This window comes from Panthera leo, chromosome B3 (genome assembly GCF_018350215.1).
Source record: "Panthera leo isolate Ple1 chromosome B3, P.leo_Ple1_pat1.1, whole genome shotgun sequence".
NCBI lineage: Eukaryota > Metazoa > Chordata > Mammalia > Carnivora > Felidae > Panthera > Panthera leo.
In genome coordinates, this window is record NC_056684.1 from 21,302,917 (window position 1) to 21,325,965 (window position 23,049).

Genomic DNA, 23,049 nt, shown 5'->3' on the forward strand with positions numbered 1-23,049 from the left:
ACCTTCCACAGAGGCTCACTCCTAACTGGACCTTGCAGAGTGAATGGAGCTGGGGGATGACAGCTGAGAGAAGACCTGGAGAATCATCAAATGGCAAACAGTGATGCAGAAAATAAAAACAATCTGATATGTGAAGAAGATTTTTTAAAATGGCAGAGACATCTGAGTGCTCAAAAATGTGATTTTAAAAGTAATCACTGGTGTCAAATTGCTCAAATTGCTCCTCAGCTGTCCTGGTTAAGAGTGAAGGAAAGGTATCTTCTCCCCAAACCTCCTCCTCCTTTTGTCTCTGATATTCACCTGTGGTTCAGCTTAGAAAGGGTCAATAAGGGAACCGGAGGGGCAGGAATGCACTCCCATCACCCTTGCAGATCTCAGCCAAGGGAAACGGGAAGTAGATGTTTTTACTGCCCAGCACACTTTCATTCCTATTACGTGTGCACAGAGCCCCAAGAGGAAAATGCAGTTTGGTAGTGACCTGATAACCACATTCTTGGAAGGTTGCTCCAAGAATGGTAAAAATCCAAACAATGTTGGGGGAGGGGAGAAGAGGAAGAAACGGAGTGAAACAAAACACAATTTCCATTGTAAATTACAGGCTGTGATTAAATCCAAGTTAATGTCTAACTAGAAAGTGGAAATTTTAGATTATTAAGATTGGGGTAATTTATCTTTCTCAGGAAGAAATAATTGTTATATTTTGAATACTTAGTCATTACTATTAAAACAGCAAAGGAGTATTTAAAAGTTGTATTGAAAATGTACCTTATTAAGGCCAAAAGTTGGTGCAGATAACCCTTGAATTTGGCAGGTTGGATTACAAGGTGACTAGGTCTATGAGGGGAGAGCGGTCAGAGACCTGCGGCTGCCAGGGGCATTGTCTTTTCTGTGGGCTGAGGCAGAGTCACTGGCCTTGAATGTGCACCAGCAAGACTTCAAAGTGTATTATGAATTCTGTCCTAATTGTTGAGGCCTTCCACTGGATGGTCTGCTGATATACACACGTAACTGTACCAGGGAACTTTAATTCTGAGTATTGAAGGACAGAATGATAAGCTAGAATCACCCTAGGCATCATCCTTCTACCTTCATTGTTGGTTAAACACTTTGCACCAATGTTTTGTCAATTATCACAATCTTTAAATAATAATAAAAAATCTTAAATTTCTTTTATTAAGTGATAAATGTTCTTAAAATTATACGATTAAAAAAATATAGGTAGTGAAGTTTTATGGTTCCTGTCTACCCTTTGCTGGTTACTCTTTCCAGCTTCAGGAAAAGCAATACTGTAAAATTTGGAAAATGTCATTCTTTCTGGCTCTCCCTGACCTGACTTCATTTGCTCATTCATTGATTCGTGCACACACGCATTCATTCATTCTGCATTTATTAAGCACTACCATATGGATGATGCTGATATTGTTGGGACCCAGGTGTGAAACACATCCTGCCCTAGTTTAGACACTTCCACCTTTGTGGGGGACAGACACTGCTGCCCCTCCCTTAGTTCCCAGTCTCAGAGAACAGAGGAGGGAGTCTACCTCTGCTCTGCCAGGTTGGGCAAGGAGCAACCAAAGCATTAAGGCAGGATGAGGAGGTCAGTTCCTAGGGAATACCATCCTTGATAAAGTCAAGGACAAGTCAAGGGCAGGGAGAACAATGGCCTGCCTAGCATTTACACAGCTCTGCACCTGTTCTCTCCATTGATGCAGGGTATCAGAGTAAAAGCTCCCACTTTGGGAGTGGGCAAGAACTGTCAGGGCTTTTTTGTTCGGTTTGGTTTAGTTTGGGCCTGGAATATTTGCAATACCTGTCATCATTCACTTCTTTAAAAACATTTTTTTAATGTTTATTTGTTTTTGAGAGAGAACACGAGTGGTGGAGGGGCAGAGAGAGGGAGACACAGAATCCCAAGCAGGCTCCAGGCTATGAGCTGTCAGCACAGAGCCCCACGCGGGCTTGAACACACAAACCATGAAATCATGACCTGAACTGAAGTCAGAAGCTCAACCTACTGAGCCACCTAGGCGCCCCTGTCATCATTCACTTCTATAAAGAATTTACAATCACCATTTCACAACTAGAGATTTTCACACTATTTTGGAGGCAAACACGTAAAAAAGGCAGTCTGAACAAACAAGAGAACTCCGAGTGAAGGTTTAAATGAACGTCTCCATTGCCCTTAAAATAGGGTGGAGGAGCCCACAAACCCTTGGCCCGAGGACCCATTGCTGGCCCCGCGCTGGGCACACCTCTCGCATGTGACACGGATGCGCTCGTCGCTGGACGACTGCTGCTCGTCTTCCTTCTCCTGGAAGTGCTCCTGAACACACTGTTCCTCGAACTCATGCAGCCTCTTCAGCTCCTCGTCACTGAGAAATAGTTCTGTGGGAAAGAAATGTTTGCTGAGTGAGAAACGAACCCGGTGCGTGAAGAATCAATTTCGTTGCGTCATTAGGAATTTCCCAGCCCAATCTGAATTAAGCGCCCTTGTCCTTCACTTGTAGGCAGTTCTCTGACTACTCCAACTGTTTGTTACACAAACAGGTTGTCATATGCAGCAATCATTCTTCCCCTGGGGCAAAATGGCTCACTTTTTAAACACAAAACACCACTATTAAAGCTATTCGCAGAGTGAAACCAAGTATTATTTTCTGGAGAAACTTTTGTGTGTGTTTTATGGATAAAGTCAGGTGGACAGCATAATTTTCCCATCCTCTTTAGATGCCACAAATTACAACATTCTGAACGGAACTCTGCATCCACATAGAAGAGTCATTTTCAAGAACTCTGTCAATTTCTGATCTCTTTCATGAGCAGGCTTTTGGTAACACTAATTACTCATAAACTAACAGAACTGGAATAAAACCAACATAAAATGGGAAGCGTTCTACAAAGAACAACAGTTGGACTAGGGTGTTCTGTTTTCACACAATTTAAAGTAGTATGTAGTGTCCAGTTGGAACACCCTTGAAATTAGCCCAAGATAGAAATGAGAGAGTCCTGTACATACTCAATCCACGATCCTGTTCATCTTGGTCCCCTTCTCTTTTCTTCCTACAGCGACCGCTAAGACGCATAATGATTATATAGATGTGGCTTAAAATGATCATTGGTGGAGGTAGGACTGGTCGGTCATGAAATGTCATTATCAGCTGATATCGTTGGAATTTCCACACCTGGTTGGATATTGACTTTACCTCAAAGAAGGTATTGCTTTAAAAAGAGTAAATGTTTAATTAGTATTTTCCTTTTCATTTTGATTTCCCAGGGCAATCAGTTGCTCACATTGAAATGAAAATAAACATTGAAATGACCTTTTAATTCCTGCTAGTACTGACTCCTAGACTACCCTGTTTTTTGGTTTAACTATCAATGTGCATTATCTACACTCAAGGACATTTTTCTCATATAAATAATTAAGAATCAATTGTATTGTAACTGCTACCTACTGCCCTCTTAAAACATCACACTGTAGTCTATTGACTCATACACTCAGGAAATTTTTATTTCATATTTTTAAAGGTAGGAGCTATTCAACTAAGCATTTTGAAGTATTTAAACCTTTAATACAGTTGAAAAAGAGTTTGAACCAGATTCTTTCCAAAGCCCTGGTCAGTTCTAAGATTCTATATTTCCGTGAAGGATTTTTTTCCCTCATATTTTTCATCTTAGAAGCTAGAAAATATTTTTTTCAACATGTGTTAAGTATGGTCACACACACAACACATTTGCCCATTTGCCAAAATGGGTAAGTTTTATAAGAAATTTGATACTGTAAGCCATTTCTTTCCTAGGCCATTTTGTCTTCTATTCTGTAAATGATAAGGAAAGTATTTTATATAATATTGCAGTAATTGTCATAGCTTATGAAATTGACATTGCCTTCTGTGCCTCTGATAATGATCAGATCTTCTCTACCTCCGGAGATTTTTATCTAAGGAAATATTTCATTAGATTAAAATACATGTCAAAGTGTTAAAATACTAAACAAAATTAAATTAAAATGTATTTAAGAGGAAGACAAATACCATATGATTTCATTCATTTGTGGAATTTAAGAAACAAAACAAGTGAAGAAAAATGAGACAAAACAAGAAACAGACTCTTAAATGCAAAGAACTAGTGGTTGCCAGGGGGGAGGTGGGGGGGGATGGGTGAAATTGGTGAAGGGGATTAAGAGTACATGTATCATGATGAGCACTAAGTAATGTTTAGAATTGTTGAATCATTATATTGTACACCTGAAACTGATACAACACTGTATATTAATTGTATTTCAACAACAAAAAATGAACCATTGAGAAAAATTTAGTGTGTGTAAGTGTCAAATTTTGACTCATGAATACACTAAGGCTGCTTACATTTGAACAAAAGAGGTTGTAAAGATTTTACACCTTTAAAAGCCCTCCTGAAATTCTGTGTAAATCCGTGGCCCCAGATTGGAAATTTGTACTGTAATTACTAATAGGCACCCAGCCATGACACATACTTGAAAACTGCAATGAGCAAGTTCACCAGCAGGATGTTGGCTACCAGTAGGTAGCACGCCATGATGGCCGGTGTGAGCCAGGCGCCTGGGATACAGGGAGGGAGCCGCTTGCCTTCCTCATCATACTGGTTGTCACCACAAGGAGCTGCAACAAAATTTGTCTTGTTGTACTTGCTTTTTACATAGAATGAATGGAATAAATAACTTACTTATGCCGTTAAACGATCTATTTCTTTTTTAACAAGATTTTCCCCTGATTTCATAAGCAATAATTTTTCATGTGAAAATATCTCCTACAAAGAAAATAAGAAGCTCATTTCTGCACTCAGAGATAGTCATTCTTGACTTGTATTTGTAAACGTTTTCCCGTTTCTTTCTTTGTGTTTTTCATATACAGAAGTTCTTAATTTCTAAGCAGATAGATCTTTGTTTTTTTCTGTACTGTTATCCATTAGAAAGTTATTGTGTCTTCTGATTACTTGAGATCAGCTTATGTTGTCTCCTTAATTTCACTTGTACATGAACTTTGGAAATAATTTTGTTATGAGGAAGGAGGTACGATGCCCTCTACCCTCAAATTTGTTAATCAACAGTTCTGGGATCATTTTGGAAAATCATCCTTTCTCTGCTCATTCAAAATGCCACTTTGATCCTATGGGACCTATGTCCTGAACTAAAAAATAGAATGCAAAAGTGATCAGTGAAGTAATTGCCATAAATTTATCATCTACCTACTTTTTACTTACAGTTTAAAAGAGTATTAACATCAGAAAACAAGAGGAATATTTAAGACCAGCGTAAGGCTATCAGTAATTAGCTTAGGAAGAGACTGATGAATACACACATTTCATGAACTAGAGTCATCAATTCTGTGTAAACTTACGATTAATTTCCATGGCGTAGACTATATAGCGATTGGAAGCAGGATTTTATTTTTTAGTTGTGACGGGAAGGGAGGAAAGAAAATGAGATGACAATTGAGAGAAAAGTAAAACACATGATTAGCAACTTAAGAACGGTTTTGGTGTCAACAAATGCAAAGTATTCAAGCTTGGGAATTATAGATTCATGCTTGGAAACAGTGGTCTATGTAGAGGAAATTATAGACATTATTAATACTAGGAAATATATACATATATTTCATGAATATTGATTTTACCATATGTTATAAAGCAATAAGAAGCTTACTAGTTAAAAAATACTGTGAAAAAGATATGAGGCTACTGGCAGATGATCATTTTAATCAACTGGTTAACCAATCAGGCGTTCTCTATATCCCAATTCACATACCTCATAAGCACAAAGAAATGCAAAATTATTATGCAATAATCAGATCAAGAATCAAAAACCTACATTTAATGAAAATATACTCATTTGCCTCTTTATCTTCTCATTAGCAAATTTAATAATAAAAATTAAAAATATTACAATTTATGTCTGGATCATATGTTTACCTAAGTAAATATTCTTTGGAAACCAAATTAGATTTTTACATTCTGGTTTACCAAGTTACAGACACATTCAATATCTCGCATTGACTTTGAGATACTTGTCATGATAATGTGTTTGGAGTTATGTTCTGAAAACTAGGTAGAAGGCATTGTATGAACTAGTTATCAGTCTAACCCAGTGGTAGACGATGTTTTGACAACTGTGTGTTTCATACAAGTGGAGGATATTCAAAACCTATCCCCAAGAAGCAGAACACTGGAAATAACATTCTGATGCTTTGTGACAGAGTACAACATGCAAATGAAAATATGGGGGCAGACACAAGAACAGATCTGAAGAACCTACCACACAAGAGACACCATGATCTACCAACTCAGCCTGGGGAGGGGCTGGGGCCTGCACCACCCAGAAATCCATACAGGATTATGGCTTATTTCCTCTGCTAACATCCTGATTATTTTTAATCATAATAATAACAATAACAATTAACAACAAAATTTGAACTGCATAAGTGAAGAGGAAATTGATAGCCACATGGAAAATGGCCTTTGGAGAAGAGGCTTGAAGAAGAGGATGACACAAGACACCAGTCACCTTGTCATGCTCGCTGTCTCATTCTCTTGGAACAACACTACTAGCTCTGCCTTGGAGTAGAAAGAAATTTACGTTGAAGAAATATTAGGATATTGGCGCTGATGCTGCATTCATGTGATAAGATATTCACCAGGTCCAGCTAAAGTGATCAGACTCAAAATTCTGGTTAATGGTTTTTAGAAGAGAAGAAATGACTGATGTCTCAAAAATCTACATTTCATATTCTGCACTTACTCCTTCATAAAATGATTTGATGCTCATGGCAGAATAAAAAGTAATTTATTTCCAAATTAACACATGCTCTTCCATTAATTTGGAACTGATCATCTGCCTCAGAAGCAGGGAAGAGAATCTTACTATGAATTCTATTCTTACGGTCTATCTGGTCTGCAAACACCTCTCCATAGATCATCCAGTAGGGCATGTAGAAGATGTTTCGGGCCAGTCTCCAAGAAGGCTCCTCATCTGGGTGCAAAATGGCTTGACGGGCTACTCCAAAACTCATCAGCACAACCAGCATGATGACCACAAAATACAGCATGTCAATCATCTGAGTAGAGAAAACATGTGTCTTGACTCATGGGCGAGGTTCACCTGGTTCATTGTAATGCTCTCCCCAAAGACTTCATGAGTGCTTAATTAGGAAGAAGAGAGTCTCTTTCTCTTCTCTCCATCTTAGCCATGGGCTCCTAGTTTTTATACACCATGCAATACATACATCTTATTCTAGAACATTGACTCCCTCATTTGTTCTCATTCTTTCTTCTCCTCTACTGTTGCCCATAAACAAATAGTCCTCTCATAACTACGAGTGCAAATGAAGAAAGGGAAGAATTATGGGGGAAACATGGGAATTTGTAAGGGAAACTAAGGAGTCAGAGGAGGAGATATCTAAGAAAACAAGATAATGAATTGAGAATACAGAATGATATTTATTCATTCATTACACAAATGCTGAGTGGTTACAGTGAGCAGTGCTCTGTTTACTGTGGATACTGAACTGGTATAATTCCTAATTTTGGACATCTCTGAAGATGAGAGCCCTTGCCAGGATAAGCTAAATCATATATCCTTTTACTCAAAGCCACGTGCGCTATAAAGTGTTATTTGTAAATTTAAGATACTTCCTTTCTTCTGGGTCCGGTCCTAACACTGAAGCTGTTTTAGGTGATGTAAGGATGATATGCTGACTCATTTTTTTTCCATACAGTATGGCCTATTCTGGAAGAAATGTTGCCATGGACTTGGCCTAATCACATGAATTACCCTCAGGCCAGAGTACATGGGCTGAATATTGGAATACAGGTTGTGGAGTGACCGTGGGCCCTATTTGTCTCTGGCTTTTACCACATGTTATAAACTAGATTATTGCTATATATATAAACATATATATATACACACACACATGCAGTATTAGTATATACATAGATACAGTATATATATATATATATATATATATATATATATATACCTCTGTATAAAGCAGTATGTACTGTATATATATACCATATTAATGTGTAGGAAAACTATGTATCTTAAAGCAAAAAACATTTCCTGTAAGAAACTAATTGCAAAGGAAAGACCAAATGAAATCTGACAAAGCCACACCCAAGGCTTGGTCTCAGGTTCTAACCACAACCACAGCATCTCTAGTTACTAACGGGATGTCAGTACTAACCATCTTTCCAATCATCATCACATAAGGCCCCAGATACTTGTTGACACCAAAGATGTCCAGGACACGGATGTACCAGAAGATGATATCCACACAGTAGATCACTCGACCATAGCCCATGTATGGCTGCTTTTGTAGGCGAAGGATTGCTCCAATCATGAACATGGAAATGGCCACAAGATCCGTGATGTTCCAGTACTCTTGAAGCCAAACTTTTATTTTCTGGCTGAGTTTTCCTGGTTCTGACATGAGGATCTGAAAACAAAGAACAATGAACAAGGAATGCTGTGTTGGAAGCCGCATCTCAGAATCTTGGAAAGATAGGACTGGTGGAACATTCCAGGGCATCTGGTCCCATTTCCTGGTGAAGACCTCTACACACTAATCTTCTCAGGCATTGAAAGATATCTCGAAAGGGAAATTCCATGGAATCCTCTATATTCCTAGATGCAGTGTTTCACAAACTCTCAGGAAATGCCTTCTAAATTATGTTCCTCTTGGTGTAATTAAAACAGCTGCCTCTTGATTTCTTTTTAATACTCTGGATATGTGCCCATCAGCCCATGTTCCTGAGTTAGTCCAGGAGGAAAAGTCTAGAGGGGAGACACACCCGTGTGGACTCACAAAAGGGTAATCCACCTGGTGGAGATGGCAGAATCGGGCTAGGAGATGTTTGCCACAATTCCTTTGCAATGTAGATAGGAGAAGTCGGGAGGAAATTAAATGATTTTCCTGCTTAAGATATTACCCTTTAAAAATCACCACTGATTAAAAAATCACTATTTCCTCAGAGTAAAACTGAAAATATTGAAAAACCAGCATGCACAGGTGCACACACAGTAAGCCCCATGGACCCTGCAGTGGGAGGCGGGGTGCTGTGCCATGTGGTACCCCTTTAGTTATGGAGACTGGGTAGGTCCTGGGGACCCCGTGAGTGGGATGGGGTGGTGGCTATTTTTTGGCCAACACAGAAGGGATTCACTAATTTAAAAGCTCATCCATACTGGCTGAGGGCTACCCTCTTTCTGTAACTGGAGGAAATCTTAGCACATGGCTGATACTCAGCAAGATCATGGTGGCACTAGGGATGATATCGCAGGCCACTTGGGAAATCCCACTTGTAACATCTTCAGAGTTTGATGAAGCCCAACTAGAAAAGAAAGCGCAGTAGCAAAGGAGATGGGCTGTAAAATGTTGGATTTGGCACTTTTTTTCTTTCTCAGGCTCTTGTTAGACTGACAGCATCAAACTCTCTCTGTGGGGTGAAGTTGCCAGTAATATTTTTTTTCAGTGAGGAAGGGTTAGTAATAATTGCAAAACAACAGTCCTGGTTTTATGTCAGGTGGAAAAGAATGTGAATCCTTCTTTGTGCTTTTTCAGTTCAAATTCATATTTCTTGGATATCAGCTTTCCCTTTACAAGCTAATGTAGTGAATTAAAACTTGTGGATGATGTTAGAAAATTACCTGGCCCTATTTCCCCTGCTGAGAGCCCTTCCTTAGGAAGAATCCCCATTGGAGGTGGCAGAGGGAGCCCGGGCATGATTCTGAGTCCTAAATTGTAGGAAAAATGTCATCTTGTGTCTCTCTCTGTTTCTAGGTTCAGTTCCCAGAAAACATCAGTTGTGGAAATTGGTTTATCTCAGGTATCTGGCAGCATTTACTGTTGCTTTTATAGGCACTGAGACTATGTTTTTTGCTACTAAAGATTTATTTTGCCTTGTGTTTTGATTTGCAAATTCAGATTCAGTTGGAAGCAGAAGACATAGAAATCTTAAGCAAAAGAATAGAATACATTTGGGATTGTGATACCTCAAGAGAGGAAAAAGGTCCCATGGCACTTGTGATTTTCATGAAGTGCTTTTGCAATAAGAAGCTATATCTGAATTAAAGTCAGTGGTTAGTGGGGCTGGGACGGGCCTTTGGAGTAATCACCTCTCGTATTTTCTCTAATGCCAGGCTCACGATGTAGGAGATGACAATCCACTCCTGGAGACAAGGCCAGCGGTCCATCCGCACCAGGATGACATAGTTGAATAGCAGGAGGTAACCCAAGTACGATATCTGAAGGGCAGAACAACAGTTAGCTGTGTTTGGGGAGATAACACATGCTGGAAACACACTTTGAAATCCTGTTTTCAGGTTGACAGGTCTTCAAGAACAAATTTTCGTTTCCAGCTGGACTGACTCACCTAGAGGAACTTTCTGTTCACATCACCAGTGCAGATAAACTTTGAGGCAGGTCGGGAGGCATTTTATACTTTAGGATCGTATGGGCACTGGCATTTCATCTTCTAAATGAAGATGTATTTGTGGCTACTATCACCCTCATGGGGGAATTACGGAGCTGCTCAAAATTATGAGAAACAAGAAAATTTTAATATTTCACTCATGTGACTTCTACATTCCTGGAAATTGGAAAATGTTACTTTCTCTCCCTGCCTTGCAAATTTCCCTCTTGAATCTTTTCACTGTTAGTGGATGTGGGAGGTTAGAAGGGAGGGGGTGAGAGCTGTCTGCCCTGATGCACAGAGCTGCCTCGAGTCCCCACAATTAGGGCTCACATATCTGTGGTTTGCTGTGTGGCCACGGCAAGCTTCCTATCTTTGTGGCAAGAAAAGATGCCGAGTTTGGAGGTATATGAGAGTGAGGTATCAGGTGGGAAGGAGGTGGTCTGAGGTTGATTCACTGTGGAGCTGATGAATCTTCACCTCTGGAGCCTCACTGGCACAGGCCTCTTCAGGAGTTATGGGGGTAAGGGGGGAGTGTTCTAGCAACTGTGCATCTGTGATTCGGCAGTTCTTATTTTTTAAGATTCACCCCCACCCCTCCCAATTGCATAAGCTTTACCAGTAATACAGTAAAATCCCTTGAATCCATGATTTATTCCTTGCAGAGGAATCAGAATTCTCCAAACTGGGCCATGTCGGAATCCCCTGGGAAGCTATGAAACATGTCACACCCTCCCACTGGGCCAGAGCTAGCAGTCCGAGGGGCAGGGTGACACTGGGGGTCTTCTACATAGGGTGTGGCCCCACCCTATGCTGAGCTCTCCTGAAGTCCAGGCCAGTGCTCAGCTGGTTCTTACCAGAGCAGATGGGCAGCAGTGGCTCTGCCACCACACCAGGTGTGACTACCAAAAGGTTGGGTGTCCAGGTGCATAGTTGATCTGGATCCACATGCAGCCTTCCTCTTGCCCACTGCTTACCCCCCTGCCGATTGCCTCATTCATAGCTTTGGACCCAGCTCCTCACCTCCCATCGCCTGTCCCTGCCTAGTCTCAAATGGAGCCACAGTGCCAGGGCCTGCCTGGCAGAGGCTGAAGCTTGGTGCTTGGGGTTTCATGAGTAGTCTTGTCCCAACCTCCCCAGACTGCAAGGTTGTGGGAGCCTTTGTGTGCCTCCTGGGACCTCCCGCAGCTGGGAGCCTTCCCATCTGCCCATCTGTGGATGTCCCAGCATGAATGTGTGAGACTGAGTCTTCTCTGGTTATAGATGGCCACACTATTGGAGATGCCAAGACAGTGGCCACCAAAGGCAGCTGGAGGAGAGTGTGAAGCCAGACTGTGGTCAATTTGGTGTGCATTTCAGAGTGTAGAGGCCTTAATTTGTTCCCCTGGTCTAGGAGTTTATGACCTGGGTTCAACCACATTTCTTTAGTGGCCCCTCTAGTTTTATGAAAAAAATGGTTAACTGTGAGTCTGCTCTTTAAATCACCAGTCATCTGTGTCCGTTTAAAAATAAAGCTATAGTTCCCTAAGTTTGTATTACTGAGAGCATTAAAAAAAATCCTTCATCTTAAGCAAATAAGACTATTTTGCTTTATGAAATGGTGTATTTGGGGCTAGGATGGCCACATTCCTACATGCATGTAAAATATAGATCAAGATATCCAGATACAATTTTAGGTGAAGATCTGAATTAGTCCCAGTTTTGTTTTCATAATTCATTTTAATTTGGTGAATTTTAAAACATTTTTAAAAGCCTTTGACATGTTTCTTGATTCTAACAATCCTGCATATTCAAAACATGTTAGATGGCCAATGCGAAGGAGGAAGCCTTACTGTGTAAAACCAGAACTTGACAATGGGAGCGTTATAGAATTCACAGATCTTTGTGCCAATGGGAATGCTTCTTTGCTTTTTGTGCTCATTCTCCTCATCGCCCTTTCTTGAACCAGCATCTGCATTGGCATCCTGGAAAACAGAGAACAGCACACAGCAAGCAGGTTGGTAAATGGGAAATGCACAGTATTTAACAGATATTTTTTTAAAAAATAAAGAATTATACAAATTTCCCCAATTACTATGGTTTCTAAATTCATGGTAAGAGAAATCTCAACAATTTTGAGAATGAAAGTCAATTGATACTGTTATGGCCAAGGGTATTACTGACCACATTTTCCTCTTCTTTTTCTTTGCCATCTTCATTTTCCTTGGATGTCTGATATGAGAAGTCATCATATGTGCGAAATTCCAAAAACAAGATGGTAGGGGGAAGAAGAATCCCCATTATAACCTATATAGGATGATAAAAAAGATTTTTTTTTAATTTTTAGATTTCTAAGCTATGGTAATTCTAGAAAATTTTCCTAGTATATATAAAAATTTTAAATTATGACCTTCAGCACCACTCAACAAATTGATTTGTCCTAAAACAGGTTTATAGAGATAAGCTCTGATGTTCTGTGGCTTATTCTGTTTGATACACTGAATAAGAGTTGGTAGAGCTGCAACTGAAAACTGTAAGTACTTTCATCACATTATTTTAGATAGACAGCAAGCAGTATTGTGTGGAATTGTGTCTTAAAAGCAAGGAGCTTATATTGAGTTTCAAAGTGGGTAAATCTTTAAATTAAAATATAATAAATGAGAACAAATAAACAAAATATAGTAATACTGATAGTGAAGTAGATAAAAAATATTTTATGTAGAAATAACTGATGTGTATCTCCAATATTATTTTTAATAATAAAAATTATTATAATAGTATATTATCATTATATTATTAAATAATAAACTATTATATTATTAAATAATAAAATATTATAGTATATCATTAAACAATTAACTATTATAATATTTTAATATTAAACAATAACTATTATTTATATTTATATATTATATATTTATTAAGTATATATTTATATATGAATATTAATATGTTATATTAAATAATACATTTTTTAATTTTAAAAAATGTTTATTTTAGAGAGAGAGAGACAGAGACAGAGAGTGAGAGAGAGAGGGAGACACAGAATCTGAAGCAGGCTCCAGGCTCTGAGCCTGTCAGCACAGAGCCCAATGTGGGTCTCAAACTCATTAACCGCGAGATCATGACCTCAGCTGAAGTCGAACACTTAACCAACTGAGCCACCCAGGTGCCCCCTCAGTGATACATTGTTAAGGATACCACAAAAGGGCTACTTCTACCATACATTAAAAGTTATATTACAAAAAATCAGTAATTAAGATAGTAGGGTGTAGGTGCATGAATAGACCAAAGAAATAGAATAGAACGTCTCTTTTGGCCAGTGGAAGCCTCTTTGAGTGGGCTCCTCTGTCCCCTGTTCTTACCCTACTGATCTTTGATAGCTTCTTTGCCATCTGGTATGTCAAGATGTTCTAGGCTTATCTTGGAATTTTCTTGCTCCAGATCTGGAACGAATCATTTCTCCAAGAAGTTCTGGCCCCAGTTAGTGGGAAATGGTATTGCAAGACCACAGTCTGGGCATTGGAGATGTTCACTGCTTTTCAGTAGGTCATTGTGTCCAGGCTTTTCATTGCTCAGAGATGGAATGAGTTTGTACTGATGCTTCCATTTAAACACTATAGGCTTTTCATTTACCCCTTTCTAGACCATAGCTGTGTTTCCTTTTGCTACACACTGAATCCTAGTTCTAAAGGACAGACATGATAGAATTAAAATACCCCTCCTTATTCAGTTGCTTTATAGTTTCAGAATAACAATGTTAATACTACTGCTATTGATTATGATTACTGAAGAGTTACTTTTTTTTTTTTTGCATAGGTGTTTCAATTCTCTCCTCTTTTTTAAAAAGGTTGTATTAGGGCACCTGGGTGGCTCAGTCGGTTAAGCGTCCGACTTCGGCTCAGGTCACGATCTCGCGGTCCGTGAGTTCGAGCCCCGCGTCAGGCTCTGGGCTGATGGCTCAGAGCCTGGAGCCTGTTTCCGATTCTGTGTCTCCCTCTCTCTCTGACCCTCCCCCGTTCATGCTCTGTCTCTTTCTGTCTCAAAAATAAATAAACGTTAAAAAAAAATTAAAAAGGTTGTATTATATCTATATTATCAGAACACATAGCCATTGCATACTATACTCTCTCCCTCTTAACCCTCCCCTAGTCTCAGCACTATATGTAAATATATATCTGAGGCTTACCATTAGTCCTTATACTGATGCCTCTTTGGTTACTGTGGTTCTTGGAAGCTCATTACCTAATAGAGTCTTTAGAAAGGGCTCATAAGAACAATATTTCCTGGGGTCCTTGCCTGTTGGTAATGGTTTGTGTATACATTTTATATTTAACAGTCACTTTTGTTGGATATAAAATCCTGGTCTGTCATTTTCCTTCTGGGAGTATCTTTATATGACACACTACAATTTTTTCTCTGACACAAGTGGTTGCTGCTGGAAGTCTGATTATAATCTAATTTTCTTTCCCTTATAAGTAACTTTCACTTTGGTTGTTGTTGTGTTTGCCTGGATGCCCAGGGAGTTTTTTCTTTTTCATTAAGATCCAGTAATTTAAAAATGTGTGTTGATGTTGGTTGTTCTGGGTTGATATATGTGTCTAGAAAGTGTTTTTTTTCAATATGTAATTTCATATCATTTGTCTTCAAGAAGTATTTTTGAATCATATTTTGAGATAATCACTTTTAACTATTTCTGATTTTAGTTTTTTTAATAACTTCATATTTTTAACAACATGAGTGACGTTTTATATTGCTATTTCTTTGTTAGTTTAAGTACTACCTATTAACATCCTATTTTTTTAATGTTTATTTATTTCTGAGAGAGAGAGAGAGTGCACAAGCAGGGGAGGAGCAGAAAGAGAGGGGGACAGAAGATCTGAAGTGGGTTCCGCACTGACAGCAGAAACCCCAATGCGGGACTTGAACTTGGGAACTGCAAGATCGTAACTTGAGCCCAAGTTGGATGCTTAACTGACTGAGCCACGTAGGTGCCCTGACATCCTATTATTTTAGACAAGACTTGATCTTGTTTCATCTATTCCTCTGCTCCCATTTTTAATAGCCACATGAATGTTTTCAGTTCCTACAAGGTTATCTTTGTAACTTTATATCATGAACTGAAATCTTTTTCTCTTGTTTCAACAACTTTTGATAGTCTTGATTCCCCACATTATAATATGGGATATTATCCTTCTCACCACCCTCCCTTCCTCCTTCTACCACCCAGTTTTTTCCAGCTTTGCCTTTGATTCTTGTATTTTCTTTTTTAAAAAAAAATTTTAACATTTATTTTTGAGAGAGCGAGACACAGCACAAGTGGGGGAGGGGCAGAGAGAGAGGGGAGACACAGAATCTGAAGCAGGCTCCAGGCTCCAAGCTGTCAGCACAGAGCCCCATGTGGGGTCATAGACTGCGAGATCATGACCTGAACCGAAGTCAGATGCCTAACTGACCGAACCACCCAGGTGCCCCTGTATTTTCTTTTTTTAAAAAATGTTTATTTATTTATTCCGAGAGAGAGCAAGTGGGGAAGGGGCAAAGAGAGGGCAAGAGAGAGAATCCCAAGCAGGCTTTGCACTGTCAGCCCAGAGCCTGATACTGGGCTTGATCCCACAAACCACGAGATCATGACCTGAACTGAAACCAAGAGTTAGATGCTCAACTGACTGAGCCACCTAGGTAGGTGTCTGCTTTTTGTATTTTATACTTGGTGGCATTTGTATTCTGTTTAAGGAATCATATTCGAGTCTTCAGTGCTTTGTCTATGGGACTATTCCAAAAACTGAAAAACCAATAAAAAGCATTTCCATTTTTATTACTATATAAATATTGTTTATTGTGTGGCCATATGGCAATTTTAATGCAGAATTCTGGTACCACTAAAGGATCATGTTCTTGATATCAGAGGTCAAATGGTCTTTTTTTTTACACACTACCAGTTGCTCAAAATCATTCTGAGTTTTAATTTGAATCGTAACCGAGCCTTAACTTTTGTGTGCATTTTTGTTTTACTTGAAATCTGATCCCCCTTCTATGTTCTCGTTAAAGATTTTCTTGTTAAGAAACTGTTCTTGTTTCCTTCACCTTTATCCCTGACACTTGTAGCCTCTTGGTCATTCCATCTATTTATTGGACTCATTTCTGTTCTTCTTGATTCCTTCCTTCTTGGATCTCACTGACTCCTTATACTCATTTAACCTGACAGACTTTTAATCCCACTGCTCAGTTTTCATATGAGGGCAAGGTATAACATTCATATTATTAAGAAATGAAATGCCTTCTATTTGCCAGAACCACACTACACAATATAACATAAGATGTCTTTTCTTTACTCTCATGGCAATCCCATGAGATTGGCATAATATTGCTGTGAGGGAGCTGGATTATTTGAAGATTAGAATCTTTTCTTACCTACTAGTTAACAGTACTAAACAGAAGAGCTAAGACTTGATCACAATACAATTTGTACCGACTACAGCCTTTCAAACCCTACTATAACTTCATATTCTCTTATAAACCCCATATAATGAAATGTTGCCAATTAAAATAATATCACATAATTTCAGGGGCGCCTGGGTGGCTTAGTTGGTTAAGTGTCCGATTTCGGCTCAGGTCATGATCTCACGGTTCGTGAGTTTGAGCCCCACGTCGGGCTCTGTGCTGATAGCTCAGAGCCTGGAGCCTGCTTAAGATTCTGTGTTTCCTTCTCTCTCTGCCCCTCCCCTTCTAATGTTCTGTCTCTCTCAAAAATAAAAATAAACATTAAAAATATATATAATCACACAGTTTCAGAGTTGTAACAGGATCTATAGAAACAGAGTTCAGGTGCCTGATTTAATGGCAGGAAGATGGCCTGTCCTGGGATGTGGTTAGTTAGGGTGAACTCCAATCTCTGTGAGCCAGGCACACCAGTTAGGTCTGGCATTAGGCCACCTGGGTTCAGGGCCTGGACCCACACCTTACCAGCTCAGATCCTAGGCAAGTCAACCTTGAAGCTTCAGGTTTTTCATCTGTAAGGCAAGCATCTCCCTCATGGGGCTGCTCAGAGGAATAAATGAAATAATCCACAGGAATGCCTGGCTCTGCAAGGTGCAGAGTAAGAGCTCACACAGGTGTCACTTGTTACCATTATGACAATAAGCCATACGTACTTTTAGGCCGGGGTTTTTCCTCATTCGCAGCCTTCCCATCCACATGTCTGTCAGCAGCATCTGGCTGCAGGTGTGAGCGATGAAGTCCCGGTGTTTGGCCGCCACTGCCAGCTTGAGGCAGGTGGAGTTGCTCCAGTTCTTCAGCTCATAGGTCAGCAGTTTCATGGCGATCTGCTCATCGTGCTTATAGGACTGGTCTAACAACTCCACGGCAAGCTGGCCGAAGTCTCTGAAGGGAAGGGAGCACAGTCAGAGCTGACGCTGCAGTGGCTACACACACTGTGAGAGAGACATATCCACAGACACATCATGGAGCCCAGGACACAGAATCCTTGATTTCCAATCCTCTGCATACCCCAGAAGCTCCCAGGGTATGTTGCCAGGTGGGAATGGCTGGGGCCGGGGCTCTGTGCTCAGTTGTGTTGGGGGGCTGACTGCTCTTGCTGCAAATGGAGTTTAGATTGACCCCAAATGTGCCTCTCAGGCCTCAGGCACTCAGAGACGAGAAGACAAAGTTCTCTTCCCTCAAGTCTTCACAGAACTGGGATGCAGACAGAAAGGACAGCAAAGCTCTATGGCAATAGAGGTCAGAATAAGGACTACCCTTTGTGGAGGGTACAGGAAAGGGGACACCAGGAATACTGGCAGGTCTGGGTAAGGTCCCGTTTCTTCATCTAGGTGCTGGTCATCCTGGTGTGTTCTGTTTGTGAACGGTCATCAAGCCATACATTTGTACGTGTGCCTTTCCCTGCCTGTGTGCAATACTTCAATAACACAATGGTCACAAGAAAATTCAATGTTCCTAGGGCTATGATAGAGACAAGTTCTAGTTGTCATGGGGGCCTAGAGCAGTGAGGGCCTAGTGGTTGGAGGTGGAGGAGGGGAAGTAATGGGAGCCAAGTTGGGGGAGAGGAGGAGAGGATGGCAAGTTGAATTATAAACATAAACTTTATTCCATTTTCTACATGGCCCTCATTCAAACATTCAATGACTGTTGTAAACATTCCCTGTACCTTCAACATTTTTCATGGAATGTGGTTAAGATGAAGTCCCAGAGTGATCACCCCTCTCTGTTTTTGTTTCTTTATTTTCTGTAAGATTTTATTCCAGTTATGAGCTGAGGGATGTAGATAGGAGGAATTCTGTGTGGAGGAATGGCCTTGTCTGTTCCCTGAAGAGGAATGCTCTCTGGCCTTAGGTCCCACAGGCTGTGAGGTGACACATTACCATGACAATCCTCCAAGAAGCAGAGGGATGGTATTTACCAACCCACTGAGATGGGAACGTCTCCGATTTTTTAGATAGGCTTGAATTCCCAATGTTTAGAAGTCAACTAGTGACTTTAGAAATCATTGAGTCCAAAATAAAAGCAGTGTGCTTCAGAAAACAAAGATGCCGGATGTTGGCAGAGTTGCTTGGTTATGCCCCAAGCTCATGAGTCTATAAAGTTGTGCTGGGACTTCTGGTTTTTAGTTCTGCATGGTAGGGGCTTGGAAGTCACCATTCTGTGCTAACATGAAGCACAAAGTTAGACAAACCGAAAATCAACAACTCTTCTAAATTCATCAGAGAAGTGAGGTCACAGGGCAAACTGCTGCTCCCATAACCGTAGAGATAGACCAGCAGATATAGAGACTCATGACATACCAGAGCAGAAACCTCTGGAACCAGAGCTGGGGCAGGAAAACTCAAACTGTAACTGATAAATTGTTGGAGGCTCTGTGAGGACAAGTCTGAGACTTAATAACTCCAGGGGAGGGGCCCAGTCTTAGGGAAGTGTGCTCACATTTTTGTGAGTTTTACCTCCAAGAGCTCCACCAAGTTCTCACAGAGATGAGAGGGAAATCCCCTCATGCTGCCAGCACAGGGAGGGGAAAAGGAACCATTCTGAAATATGTTGGCGTACTCTGGTCTCCTTAACTAGGCCTGCCTGAAGGAGAAACAAGTTAGCCAGAGCCTACCCTATTGGGGTATTATTAGAGCCTAATGGCCTGTGGGAAGGGAGATGCCCACCTGCAGGCCCCTCAGGCTGTCCTGTCCCATCTAAGTTGGAGAAAAACTGAGAAGCACTTGGAAAGTATAAATAAAAAAACAAAACAGTGACAGTCTAGAAATACCACAGAGAGAAGAAAAAATATGAAATGATAGACAAAATGATTTATGAACAAGCTTTAAGGATAATTGTACTTGGGGTGCCTGGGTGGCTCGGTTGGTTAAGCGTCTGACGTCAGCTCAGGTCATGGGTTTGAGCCCCTTGTCAGGCTCTGGCTGGCAGCTCAGAGCCTGGAGACTGCTTCGGATTCTGTGTCTCTCCCTCTCTTTGTCCCTCCCCCACTTGTGCTCTATCTCTCTCTCTCAAAAATAAACATTAAAAAAAAATGAAAAAAAAAAAGATAATTGTACCCGAGTGAAAAATACATTTGCCAACCCTCCCCCAAAGGGACAAGTACTCAGGACAATAGTTTTTCCTGGTTCTTAAATTCCCTTGAGACACTAACTTTGAATTGTTGTCCAAATCCTGGGAGATGTCATCTACCAGCTCGCTCTCAGAGGACTCGTGGGCCATGGACTTGTAGAGTTTACAGGCCACCAGGGCCTTGGCCATGCTCTCCTCGCCTCGCTGCCAGAGGAAGACCGCCATTTTCTGGCGTTTCATCAGCACCGCCCACACCATCAGCTCGTGGAAGGGGTACTGGAACCGACTCACAGCAGGGTCATCCACATCAATGTCGATCTCTTCCTCCTTCTTCTTCTTTTTCTTTTTCTTCCCTTTGGCTGGAGGCTCATCATCCTGAGGGGAGACAAGCACATTTTTCCTGGTTCTGCCTTAAGTGTGCAACAATGGATTTCAAGATTACTGGAAAAAGGAAAACCCCTTTGTCTGTGGTAATAAAGAGATTTCATAAGTACATTTGTGGTTCTCACTCAGTATATTAATTCTTCTGAAAAGATGTGCAGTGGTGCCAGGGTGGCTTAGTTGGTTAAGCATCTGACTCTTGATTTCAGCTCAGGTCATGATCTCACAGTTCATGGGTTCGAGGCCCACATCAGGCTCTGTGCTGACAGCAAGGAGCCTGCTTGGGATTCTCTCTCTCCCTCTCTCTCTGCCCCTCCCTAGATCTCTCTCTCTTAAAATAAATAAATAAACATTAAAAAATTTTTTAAACGAAAATTAATTAAATTAAAAATTAAAATTAAATTACCTAATTGCCAAGTTTGATCTGACAGCTAAATGTTAAGAACTGTTTCCACTTGATCTTAGCCAAAAGGCCGAGAAGCGATGAGAACTGTTTCCAATAAACTGAGAATACACGTTTATTTCAGCACTCATAGATCATTAACAAAACCCCACCAGACATTATTCCCCAATTCCTTTGAGATCTTCTATTTCAATAGATTTCAGGTATCAGAAATCATGTAGTCTACATATCAAGGAATAAAACTAGAAATAAACAACAGTAGGATAACAACAACAGACTGCATCTGTAAAAATTTAAATATACTTATGGATTTTAAATGCTGTTGGATTAAAGAGGAAATTATAAATGATTAGAAATAAATGGTAATCAAGTTTCTATTTACTCAAACCTTGAGATACCATGCAAACAATGTGCAGAGAAAAATTTATACCTTTCATGCATTTTTTAGAATAAAGGGAAGATTGAAAATGAGTGAACTTCACTTTCAAATGGAGTTAATAGAACAAAACAGTACTCTATAGAAAGTATATGGAAGGAATGAATAAAAATGAAGCAGATATTAATAAGAACAAAAGCAGAAAAAAGAAAGTTGCTTGATAAAGCAAAAATTCAAATATGTAGGTCAGTTTGGTTAAGAAAAAAAGAAAGAAGATATAAATTTAAAAAAAAATCAGGGGTTCCTGTGTGGCTTAGATGGTTAGGCATCCGACTTCAGCTTAGGTCATGATCTCACTGCATGTGAGTTCAAGCCCCATGTTGGGCTCTGTACTGACAGCTAGGAGCCTGGAGCCTGTTTCAGATTCTGTCTCCATTTCTCTGCCCCATCCGTGCTCACACTCTGTCTATCTCTCTCTCAAATATAAATAATAAAACACAAAGTTTTTTTAAAAATAAAAAATAATAAAAAAATTAAAAAAATAAAAATGCTATTATACTGTTTTCCTTCTTTGACTTCTTGATGTGACGTAATATACTAAAAAATTCACTAACATTAAATTATACTTGCATTCTTAGAAGATTTTAATGACTTGTTTAGAATTTTTAAAATATGCCACTGAATTTCTTGAGCTATTATTTATGATTGTGTGGGGCTCTTTTGTTTCTTTACTCTGTTTCCTTTTGAAATTATGGTTTTGATAACTCTATAAAATGAATTAAGTAGTTTTTAACCTTTTTTTGGGGAATGTCTATTATCCTATTTTATGATTTGACTACACCATCTAAATAAATGTTGGTGTGTAGGGTGGTGGATTGATCCATTGAAAAAAAAAACCTCAATTTTATTTTAAACAAATGCAACACAAAGAAGCCTACATATATTTGAGAAAGATATAAAATCGATGAAAACAAATCTTACTTACTTCCATTCCTAGAAGTTTAAGAGCTTTAGGCTGCATAATAGAAGAGGAAAATTTAATCAGATAACTAATATTAGTAGCAGTAACGTTAGTAGTACGTTAGCAGTGTGGTTAGAAGGGGACATAATCCTAGGTTAAAAAGTACTTTGTATCATTAACAATTAAGAATAATACTCAAGGAAAAGAAACCCTTTAGTATGGAAACTGCTTCTGACAGCCAAAGTCAGTTAAGGAGAAAGATGTGCAGACAATACATGGCCCGTATTCCAGGTAGAACCAGAGAATTTCACTAATAGAAATGCAGACATAGAGCTTAAAAGCTCTACATGGGGGGCGGCAGGGCGAGGCGAGAGGAGGGCTTCATGGAAGATTTAACATTTGAGTTGGGCTTGTGAATGTGTGGAATTTTGATTAGAGGAAAGACATGGCCAGTACAGTAGTACAATTTGATTTTGGTGGAGGTTTGTAGTCCCCCTGCCAACCCCCATGACAGCGTGGGACAGCTCTCAGACGGTCAGAGAGCCTTGGATGCTATGATAATGAGCTTGGTGGTGATTTCTCAGGTGGTGGGGAACACTGGAAATATTTGAGCAGGGAGTGCACGGTCACGCCCCTTGCTTTGGAAGATGAAGGTTGCTATAAGGGTAGGATGGATTGGAGAGGGCAGAGACCAGGGGTCCCGGGAAGAAGGCTATTGTAGATAAAGGACAGAGGGCAGACGTAATTGATGGGCCGAGGGCCTGCCTTGCTAAGGGGGTAAAGGCTCCAGGTGAAACTGGGGCATCTCTAGGGACTGTGCATACACACACCTGAATTGCTAAAGGAAGAGGGGCAGGTGTGCTTGGGGATGAGGTAATGAACTTGGCTTTGAACAGGCTGTTCTATTGCAAAGGACAGCAAGGGACCACATGTGAC

General features: G+C 40.1%; 1 protein-coding gene and 1 pseudogene across 1 annotated transcript in view; both read right to left on the bottom strand.

Moving 5' to 3' along the window:
- Positions 1 to 23,049, bottom strand: part of TRPM1 (transient receptor potential cation channel subfamily M member 1) — a 95,314-nt gene that overhangs the window by 19,717 nt on the left and 52,548 nt on the right. Inside the window, 12 exon segments of the mRNA XM_042940472.1 lie at positions 2,253 to 2,385; positions 3,014 to 3,216; positions 4,493 to 4,637; positions 5,376 to 5,396; positions 6,896 to 7,088; positions 8,217 to 8,468; positions 10,148 to 10,276; positions 12,276 to 12,407; positions 12,607 to 12,729; positions 17,577 to 17,805; positions 20,075 to 20,367; positions 22,138 to 22,167. Of these exon segments, the coding sequence (XP_042796406.1) occupies positions 2,253 to 2,385; positions 3,014 to 3,216; positions 4,493 to 4,637; positions 5,376 to 5,396; positions 6,896 to 7,088; positions 8,217 to 8,468; positions 10,148 to 10,276; positions 12,276 to 12,407; positions 12,607 to 12,729; positions 17,577 to 17,805; positions 20,075 to 20,367; positions 22,138 to 22,167 (1,883 nt within the window).
- On the bottom strand, positions 20,744 to 20,858 carry LOC122223503 (annotated as a pseudogene).